General features: G+C 35.2%; 2 protein-coding genes across 2 annotated transcripts in view; both read left to right on the forward strand.

Annotated features, from left to right (window-relative positions):
* The first annotated feature begins 1243 nt into the window (after positions 1-1243).
* LOC107567310 (uncharacterized) lies at positions 1244-3156 on the forward strand. The gene is made up of 5 exons (XM_016252972.1): positions 1244-1428; positions 1509-1841; positions 1974-2078; positions 2252-2346; positions 3058-3156. The coding sequence occupies exons 1-5, from the start codon at positions 1404-1406 to the stop codon at positions 3154-3156; spliced, it is 657 nt and encodes a 218-aa protein (XP_016108458.1). The 5' UTR covers positions 1244-1403.
* A 5864-nt stretch (positions 3157-9020) lies between these two features.
* Positions 9021-10530, forward strand: part of LOC107567308 (U6 snRNA-associated Sm-like protein LSm3) — a 2922-nt gene continuing 1412 nt past the window's right edge. Inside the window, exons 1-2 of the mRNA XM_016252970.1 lie at positions 9021-9098; positions 9293-9403. Coding sequence (XP_016108456.1) covers positions 9078-9098; positions 9293-9403 — 132 coding nt within the window. The 5' untranslated portion in view covers positions 9021-9077. The remainder of the gene's footprint in view (positions 9099-9292; positions 9404-10530) is intronic.

A 10530-nucleotide genomic window follows, 5' to 3' on the forward strand; every position in this document is an offset into this window, starting at 1 on the left:
ATCATATCATAAAGTAATTTGGTCATATTGCCTACCAGTAGTATGATTGAACACACATCTGTTTGTGTTATCTTCAAAGAGTTAATTTTTATTTTTTTTGTAACAATCTGCTAAACCATTAAAAATAAAGTGATGTATTTAGAAAAAAAAAATGAAGTGTTTTTAATTCATGTCTGCACAAACTATATATATATATATATATATATATATATATATATATATATTAAATGTAAAGTTGTGATTAATTTGTTACATTAATTTGGAGGGTTTTCTCACTGATTACCTACCCTGAAGAAAATTTGACTGGCAGCTGTATGACTTTATAAATGAATATTTTTCAGTCACTGAAACCTTTTTTTTGAGCACATGATATAACTTAGGGGGTAGTTCTGAGCAGAGTTTGTTTTGTGGAGTTGCCTTTCCATCACCTGCATTATTGTCAACATACAGTTATATTCACGTTCATAATGGCATTCCATATAAAATTGTATGCATTGGCAAATAATAGGACTGCGAAAAGTGGATGTTACAGAATGAAATAATGTTGAAGCGGACCGGTAAAAGGAATTTTGTAGGATTTATAGTTGACAAGAAAAGTAGTTTTAGAGAAAGATTGCAATATCTACAACAACATTATTTTCTTTGTAATAATATGTACCGTGTATATTAGTAACAGTATGTAAGGTACATCATCATTTTATACTGTTCTGTAATTACACATTTTGGACATGTTCTTTGAGAGCACCTTCTGGTGGGATCCCCAAACAGCAAATATACAGATTTTCTCACAACCCCTGATTTGAATATGTGGTCAGTGTTACTGTGATTTTGGCTATATTATATACATAAGTGCGGATTTCACTGCACTATTGTTCCATTCAAAAATGAGTTGGTGTTTTACAGATCATTAAAATACATGGAAAACAAAAGGCTCTTATGCAATCCTTTGTGTGGTTGTTTGTTTTCTTGTAGTTTAAATGTAGTGTTTTACATGAGTGATTTTGTCATTCTAAAAAGCAACATGGCAAGCTTCCCAAGTTTTTGAGAAAAACCCAAATAGTAGGTATGGATTCATGTTCAAACTATTTTCTGCTTATTTTTATGTTGTTCAGTCTTTGGTTGTCTTTTTCAAAAAATGGCAATTTATAGTTGGACAAAGGGTATTTTGATAACTTTTAAGTATATCTTTAAAGTACAGCTGGCTCTGGCCTGCCCCCATATGATGTAAATTTAACTGGAAAAAGGGATGAATAAATAAAAGTGCTGTGTGGGCATTTGTTCATCTCTGACTTCCCCTCTGGTCTGTGTGGTCGAGGTTTCATCTAAAGCTCAGTGATGTTTCCGCTCACAGTACGAGATGTTTGAATGATCACAGAATAGAAGATATTCATCTGGATCCGACGATGAAGATCATCCAGCTCCAGATCTGTGAGTTTATCACATCACATTTGATTTATAAAAAGGTTTTGATTTAATGTCTTAATAAACGTGTTTTATTTTTCTCATAGATCTGTTCATGTGGTCTCAAGCCACAGAGAGTCTAACAAACACAGCAGTAAGTTTAGGAGCTGATGTGAATATAAGCTGTGATCTTGATATAGAGGAGATTTACTGGTACAAACAGAAGTCACCGGATCCTCCAGTGTTGATCTTACGCACTTATGATAGCACATATGAAGGAGCACACTATGAAAACATCACCTTCAAACACAAATACTCAGGGAAAACTAACAGTCGTCTGTTCATCAGAAATATCACCACTGATGAATTAGGAGTTTATTATTGTGTGAAAACTAGTGAACCACTCAAATTCAGCAACGGCACCAAAATCTACATCAGCAGTGAGTTGTTTTATCGTTTCATGTATTTTAAATCCATAAGATGGATTTGTGCTCTATATTAAATATGTACGGTGTTAAACATAATTAAAAAAAAAAAAGAATAATTGAATTAAAAATGTATTCATTTTACAGACTCGGTCCACGAGAATCAGACAGAATCACAACACGAGACACCATGGAGAAACCTGACCATCACATCTGTCCTGCTGAATGTGCTTTTGATCATTGCATTAATAGGTTTGTCTTTTTTAATCTTTGTTTAGGTGAAGGTCTATTTAAACTTACTATACAAGTAGACAAACTCTAGATCAGAACACATTTGAACAACATCCATCCATATTTTTTGTTGTCTTATTTTAATGGTCACAAGTTGTTATGATACAGCAATGCTTCATTTACTGTCATTTCAGGCTTGGGAAAGAGCTATCTTCAGACAAATCGATTGAAAATTTGTTCAGAGAACCCTCAAAGTACCACAGCAGCTCAGTACTTAAATGATTCACAGGTAAGACAATAGTTTTTAATGAGCTTTTTCAAATAATGCCTTATGAGTCTTTCTGCAATACTGATTGGTCGGGTTGTGACATTCTGTAGACAAATAATTGTATGTAATGACCACTAAAATACATATTTGACATTGCACTAGTCAGTTATAGAAAACTAAAATCATAAAACTAAAACGATTTTTTGCTATTTGAAATCAAATAAACATTAACTGAAATAAATATTTTATTTCAGCTAGATGTCAAAAAAATATTTTTCATTTTCTTTTAATTTAACTTAATGTAATAAAATAAATAAAACTAAAATATCTAGACATATTAAAAAAAAACTAATACAAATAACATACACAACAACATTACAAAACATTAACTAAAAAAAAAAAAAAATTTTAAACTAATTCAAACGATTAATAAAAGCAACAATAGTATCTTAAAGATAATAAAATAACACTGGTGCTAGTTTCATGTTTCTCATATAACTTGGTGCCTTCTTAAGTGTCATAAGTAATTTGTCAAATCCCTATTTCATGTCCATTTATTAATTTATTTGGTAAGATGTTCAGTGATTATTGCAAAAATAAACCAGTTCATGACGTTACAAGACCCCTCTACTTTATGTAGGATTCTAGATCACCCTATGAGCATTTATTTTCTGATAATGGCTGTCTGACTGTATATTATTCCTTACATTTATTAATATCTTAATCTTTCAGTATGCTGAGGTTGATTTTTCCATGCACCCCGGTGGAAACAGGCCTTGCCAGGAGCAGACCATCTACTCTCTTCTCCAGCCAATAAAAAGTATGAAGTAACATACATTATAAATATAATGTAAATATAACAATATATATTAAAGTTTGTTTAACATTTCTGTACTTCCATTTTTGGGGGATTTCATAGTTTGACGTGTTATTCTAAAATGTTTAAAACCGTAAACAAATAAGTGAATGTGTAAATGTTTGCCTGCTGTTGTTTAATATTTATATCAAGTTGCAGAGCATTGAACAGAAAGATGAACTGAGATCAGATTCGAAACAAAGTTGAACTAAATCTGTTGACAAGATTACAGGACTGCTTGTATGAATGCATGCAGTTCACAGTAATGATCAGTTTCGAGATGATTTGTCACTTAAACTTTTAATGCTCCACGCGAAAAATATAACTAATATTCTTACTGGCTGAAAATAAAACACTAAACGTAGTGGACACTGGGGCTATTTGGCACAATAGGAAGTGGTCACAGTTATTATAACGTTTAAAGGTGTGTTTTTTTGACATGTGGTTTAACTGTAAGGTTGAGTTGAGTCGTAACAAGAGTATTTTGCATGTTGTTTGTGTGTTACCATGTATATGTTTGCTGCTATTTGAATTGTTTTGTTTTTTAATGAGCAGATGCGCAGTGTGGTAGGTATGATGCTCTTGTCTGTTATGAAATGTTCCTGTTTTGAATGGAGATCTTGCTTTTACAGCTCTTGCTTCAAACTAGCAGTGAGTTGCATGTAAACCACAGGGTAATGAGGTTTCTTGGAGCTGAAGCAGCTTCTCAACAAGTTTCGTGAAACATCATGCAATGAATAATCCTTAATCTTGAACCATACATCACATCTGCTAGCAGTTTCGAAGATAACATTGTTTTTCACAATTCAGTTGATATAGAATTTTCTGCTTTCTGCTAATATTTTGTTTCATAAAGATTCAATGTACAGCTGGAAATCTCAGGAACAACTTTCAATGTATGTACTAAAGAGATTTTTTTTTTTACTTATTAATAGTTCTTAATATTTTATAAATGTTAAAAAGTCTTCTGCACAGCTCTTCTTTGTGGTTAACACAGCATGTATTTTTTTTTCTTTTTCTTTGCAAATTGTTTCACATTTTGGTCACTTGATTGACAGCACTGTCGATGAGTATATTTCTAGTCATAGATCAAGGTAGATGCCATGTTTACTTGTATGCATATGCAAGCGAAGCTGCGAGGCATAGACATACAGTCTTTTTAATGGCATGCAGTGTAAAGGTCCTAGATCACATGCAATTTAAAAACTTTTTGTCTACTGAAAGTTATTTGTAAAGATGCTTTTCTAGCTAAACAATTCATTGAACACTTCTATCCTTCATAGCTTTGTTTTCATTCCTGTCCGAGATTAAATAAGCTCTATACTGCATGTGCCTGCGCTCACCCCTATGGGGTAGGATTTAGTTTTTGGACTTCAATAAAGCCTATCTAACTCTGCATTGAGTCTTTGCCTCAACAGCACGTTACACCGGACATCATAAACACCAAACATCCAGTGGTTTAAACTAACCTAGTTAACATGACCGGAAACAACTTAAACAAATACACCTGAGTTTCACCCTTTCTGATCTGTCTTATTCTAAAAATCTCCTCAACCCGAACAAATATTTCAGGAGGAAACAAGAAACTGTTAGCATGGATAGCATGGCCTGTTGGCACCTGCTGCTATTTGCTGTAACTACACCATTTGATTCCAAAGAGGGAAAAAACATGAACAAAACTACACAAATGGCATGCAGGCTAATTACAAAAATAGTTTGTGTTGAGCACAATTTGTTTTATGTGGAAATTACTGACTGCCAAGAACAGAATGAAAGACTATTTTATATAATGGCATTAGGCTACAATTGAAGGTCAAATTAGTTTGTTATCTTGGGTCATATTGCTGTGTGTACAGGTATGAAATATGACATTAATACTTTTAATTTCTGAAGACCATATATATATATATATGTCAATGGTTGAGTTTTGCACAAATATACATGTGGTCAGAGCAAACCTCCCTTAACTTCCTCTTGTCCTCAGGTGTAAAGTTTTAACTCTAAAGTCATGCTGAAGTATTTTAACATCCTGAAATCCATGCAGCTTCTTCTCTGAGTACTTCATAAATATATATATATATATATATATATATATATATATATATATATGCTGTATATATATAAAATAGTATTCAATGTGCTTTGTTAATTAATACATTTATGATGTTTTAGACACAATTATAATGCAAATTGCTTTGTGTGTGTGTGTGTGTGTGTGTGTGTGTGTACCTACTTAACCATATTTTGGGGACAAATTTGTACCCAAAAGTGAGCTAAACCTGACAAAATCTCCAAAAACCTCCCTTTGGGGATGTCCTCATTTGTAAAACTGGTATAAAAATAAAGTAAACAGAGTTTTATTTTAATTGTAAAAATGCAGAAAGTTTTCTGTAAGGGGTAGGTTTAGGTGTAGGGTGATATAATATACAGTTTGTACAGTAGAAAAACAATTACGCCTATAGAATGTCCCCATTTAGATAGCTAAGTAAACGTGTGTGTGTTTTATCACAGATCTGCTCATGTGGTGTTGAGCTGCAGAGATTTTAACAGATCAACTTAACACATATGGGTCAAAATGTGACCATAAACTGTAATGTAAAGGTGGTTAATTGGTTATTATTGAAACCAGCAGATTCTCCAGTTCTGATATTACGCACTTGCTCCTCTACATTGTCTGTTCAATAAATAATCTCACTATTGAGGAGTTAGGAGATTATTAATGTGTGACCACTACTCTAAAATACAGTGATGGGACCAGACTACTCATCAATTGTGAGTGACTTGAAATGTTACTGATGTTTTACATTGCATTCTTTTAAGATTAAAAAAAGGTCAAAATCCATTGCACAGTGCTGAATATAAAGATCCCGAATCATACAGTGGTGAAGTTCATTGAAACTAATCTCAAACATTGTTAGATTTTACCCTCATATCTGCTCTGTTGAATGGTCTTCTGATCATTGTGACTCAAACAACGCCTGTGCAGGTAAACCAAGAGAAAGCATAATTAATATAACATTTTGCCATTCCAACCTGTCCCTTTCTTCTGCTGAACACATAAGAAGATCATTTCGAAGAATGCTTCAACTACTTTTGTGCATACAATGAAAGACATTTCATAGGGTCCAAAAACAACATTGGAACCCATTGACTTTCCAACAGACAGTTTAAAGAGGGTTCATTTAAACAGCAATGCATGTGCATTTCGTTTACAATGCAATATTGGTTTCCTGTTGCTGTTTCAGTTTGCTGCGGTGGACCTTTGCACACCATGTCAAAGCTTTCAGTCCAGCCAAGTCAACAGCACCTGTGCACTTCTACAGCTGCTGAAATCAAGAGCACTTAACCATAACTGACCTCATTCAGCTACGCTTCTTATTGTATTTGACTAAATGCCATTTATCAGGTATTGTATAGCTATGGATTACTTTTGAGATTTTTCGAGCTTGCAGAATGAACAATTACAGGTACTTGCCAGAAATGACTGCTGCTATTATTGTGCATTGAATACATACTTGATTTCTGCCTAATACACATTTTTCAGACAGATGTTTTATGTATAGCTGGGCTGAAATCCAAACAACACAATCCCAAAATATAGATTTTTGGAAAGAGGTTTTGTTTGATACAATCTCTCTCTCTCTCTCTCTCTCTCTCTCTCTCTCTCTCTCTCACTGCTGCTATTATTGTGCATTGAATACATACTTGATTTCTGCCTAATACACATTTTTCAGACAGATGTTTTATGTATAGCTGGGCTGAAATCCAAACAACACAATCCCAAAATATAGATTTTTGGAAAGAGGTTTTGTTTGATACAATCTCTCTCTCTCTCTCTCTCTCTCACTCTCTCCATATAACTTGCTGTAGTTGTTTTCATTTGCATTCTGTAGTCAGATTTGTTTTTATAAACTGATGTGATAGTTTATCTCCTGTCTTTCTCCTCGCATAATAAACTAATTTAAATTCAAATCAGTATTTCATGTTTATTTGGTAAGTGGTTGTGTTATATTGGAATAATAACCAGTCAGTCTGACTGTATTTGATTCCTTATGTAATATATATTCAGTGATAAAATAAACACACATGCACACTCATGTTGTTACAAAATTGGACAAAACTTGTAGACAAAACGTTGAAGGCAAAAGTGAATGGTAATTTATACTTTCTAGCTAATTTCTATACTTTCTAGGTAATTTATGTTTATTCATTTCAAATCAGGGGAGGTAACAAATCACAGTTCCTTCAGTTAGCCTACAACAATATAATTGGGTCTCTAGTTAAGCTACATCTGCGCTGCTTTGCTCACCTGTGGCTAACACCTCTATAAGTACGTTTACCTCATGTGAAGTGTTTAGAGACGCTTGTGAAAAATGTTCCACTGGTCTTGCTCGTGTTATGAGCAATGAACCACAAAGTCTCACCTTTGCGAGAGAGTGTAAAGATTTTCTATTTGATGTTATTGTAAATAATTTTCTTACCGCTTTCTTAATCACAATAGGTGTTAAATTGTTGTTTTATGCATTGAGAAAAATAAGATTTTTTTGTTTAGCGTATTTACTGTATATTGTGCTTTCCCTGATTCACACGTACATCACGGAGACGTATATTTAACGTCTTTTATAGAGTGTATTGTATTTTTAGTGTTTGTTCATCTGCAGTAGGCTACGTCTATTGGACGTTTCAGATGTCAAATAGACGTTTAGAAGATGTCTTTAAGATGTTTATGATTTAGAATGAATGTGAGATGTCTATCAGATGTTTGTGCACAGCAGATGAAGAGATCTTTATCAGACATCTTGCTGATGTACGTGTGCTATCTGGGTTATGTGTTGTATTGGATCTTTGTATGAAAAGACTTATTGGTAAGTAGGGCCGTGCACAGGGGGGTGGCCCGGTGGCTAGAGCCACTGCTCCTCTGCCCTCATTGGCTGAGGTGCCCCTCTTGAACCCCCCAGCACCCCCACCCACCACTGAACGTGATTGCCCATTACAAGCTATTTAAAAGTGAAGGAAAAGAGGGGGAAAACCCAACGAACCCCACACCCTCAGTGATACCGGTATTATCATCACACATCGATTAACCGGTATATATAGCTATACACACACACACACACATGACCCTGGAGCACAAAAGCAGTCATAAGTAGCACGGGTATATTTGTAGCAATAGCCCAAAATACATTGTATGGGTCAAAATTATAGATTTTTCTTTTATGCCAAAAATCATTAGGATATTAAGTAAAGATCATGTTCCATGAAGATATTTTGTAAATTTCCTACCGTAAATATATCAAAACTGTATTATCATTAGTAATATGCATTGCTGAGGACTTCATTTGGACAACTTTAAAGGCGATTTTCTCAATATTTAGATTTTTTTTGCACCCTCAGATTCCAGATTGTCAAATAGTTGTATCTTGGCCAAATATTGTCCTATCCTAACAAACCATACATCAATGGAAAGCTTATTTATTCAGCTTTCAGATGATGAATCTGGTCATTTATATACATACATATATGTCACTGCTGAAGAATCGCGTCCAAGCGTTACTTTCCTCACCGCTGGCCGGAATGGACCAATCAACGACGTTTGAGATGCTGGACAAGAATGCATAAAGATGTTTAAGGATATGTTTTTACAAAGATTGATTTTCATTTATATATCAGTTACACCGTCCTTGAAATTTATAGATGTAAAATATCACACTTTTTTGTGTACAAATTTGTCCTGTAAGACAAAATCCTTCCTAAAATGTGAATGCCTCTCGACGGCGCGTTCGGTTTTCTGGGCCATCAAGCGCCCCCTGGAGGAATATATTAGTCTGACAGGAAGCATCTGCCGTCCAATGATTTGTGGGAGACAAGTGAAAAGCATTTTGGGTAACTTTGAAAGATGGCGGACGACGCTGAGCAGGTATGCTGTTTTGTTTTATATAAGCAAGTGTATGTTTTTAATAGTTTGGTAGTCGCGGAGCTCGGTCACAGCGGGTGTTTTTATGTATGTCTCACTGAACACACGAGAATGTCGAGGCAGTTTATAACCAGCAGCTCTCAGGCGGTTGTTCATCTGTATTATTGTAATGAAAATTACTGAAACTTAATTTGCAGCAACAAACCACCAACACCGTGGAAGAGCCTCTGGATCTGATCCGGCTGAGTCTGGATGAGCGGATCTATGTGAAGATGCGAAACGACAGAGAACTGCGCGGCAGACTGCACGTGAGAGTCTCCCTCCCTCCCTCTCTCTCTCTCTCTCTCTCGCTCATCCATTCATTTTCTCTCTCTCTCTCGCTCATCCATTCATTTTCTCTCTCTCTCTCTCTCTCTCTCTCTCTCTCCCTCATCCATTCATTTTTTCTCTCTCTCTCTCCCGCTCATCCATTCATTCTCTCTCTCTCTCTCTCTCTCTCTCACTCTTTCATTCTCTCTCTCTCTCTCTCTCTCTCTCTCTCTCTCTCTCTCTCTCTCCTCCTCTTTTGTGTGTGGTTATGAAGTCTAATAGTCGAGCATTTATTATGCTACAGAATAACTTTCCCAGGTTGCTGCTCACACAGATGCCTCTGTAGTTGTTAGGATCAAATTTATCTCAGTTTTTAAAGATTGGTATTATCAAGCCTTGATTCCAGATGTCAGGGAAGTAACCTACACTCAGAAGCACATTGAATAGTTTTAGAATGGCCAATTGGAATTTACTACTTGTGTGTTTTATCATTTCGTTTAATATCCCATCAGGTCCAGATGCTTTTTTGAGTTGGAGGTTTTTGATTTTTTTTCTTTAAGTTCTTTATCAGTTATTGGGAAACCTAATGGGTTTTGGTTATCTTTGATTGCTAATTCTAGTTTTTCCAGTTGGTTGGTTGTTTGATTTTGCTTACAGTTTGTGTCTGTTTGTACTCTCTCTCTCACTCATCCATTCATATTCTCTCTCTCTCTGACTCATCCATTCATTCTCTCTCTCTCTCTCTCTCTGTCTCACTCTCTCTCTCTGTCTCACTCATTCATCCATCCATTCATTCTCTCTCTCTCTCAATTTCAATTTTTCAATTTCAATTTGAACTGAGAGATAAAGCACGCAGGGCCTTCTACGCCATCAAACGGCAATGTCCTATAGAGATCCCCATTAGAATTTGGCTGAAAATATTAGAATCAGTAATTGAGCCCATTGCCCTCTACGGCAGTGAGGTGTGAGGTCCACTGACAAATCCAAATCAAGATTTCACCAAATGGGAAAAACATCTGATTGAGACCCTGCATGGAGAACTCTGTAAAAATATATTACACATGCACCGGCACGCAACAAATAACGCATCATGCATTCTCTCTCTCTCTCTCTCTCTCTCTCTCTC

Source organism: Sinocyclocheilus grahami, unplaced genomic scaffold (genome assembly GCF_001515645.1).
Source record: "Sinocyclocheilus grahami isolate Dianchi unplaced genomic scaffold, SAMN03320097.WGS_v1.1 scaffold1146.1, whole genome shotgun sequence".
In the NCBI taxonomy this organism is placed as follows: Eukaryota; Metazoa; Chordata; class Actinopteri; order Cypriniformes; family Cyprinidae; genus Sinocyclocheilus; species Sinocyclocheilus grahami.

What these genes read in the sequence shown, in the direction of transcription:
- LOC107567310 (XM_016252972.1), top strand. Translation starts at nt 1,404, where the DNA reads ATGAAGATCATCCAGCTCCAGATCT. An exon ending in TTTGATCATTGCATTAATAG is followed by an intron (nt 2,079 to 2,251) that starts GTTTGTCTTTTT and finishes CTGTCATTTCAG; the next exon opens with GCTTGGGAAAGAGCTATCTT. An exon ending in AGTACTTAAATGATTCACAG is followed by an intron (nt 2,347 to 3,057) that starts GTAAGACAATAG and finishes TTAATCTTTCAG; the next exon opens with TATGCTGAGGTTGATTTTTC.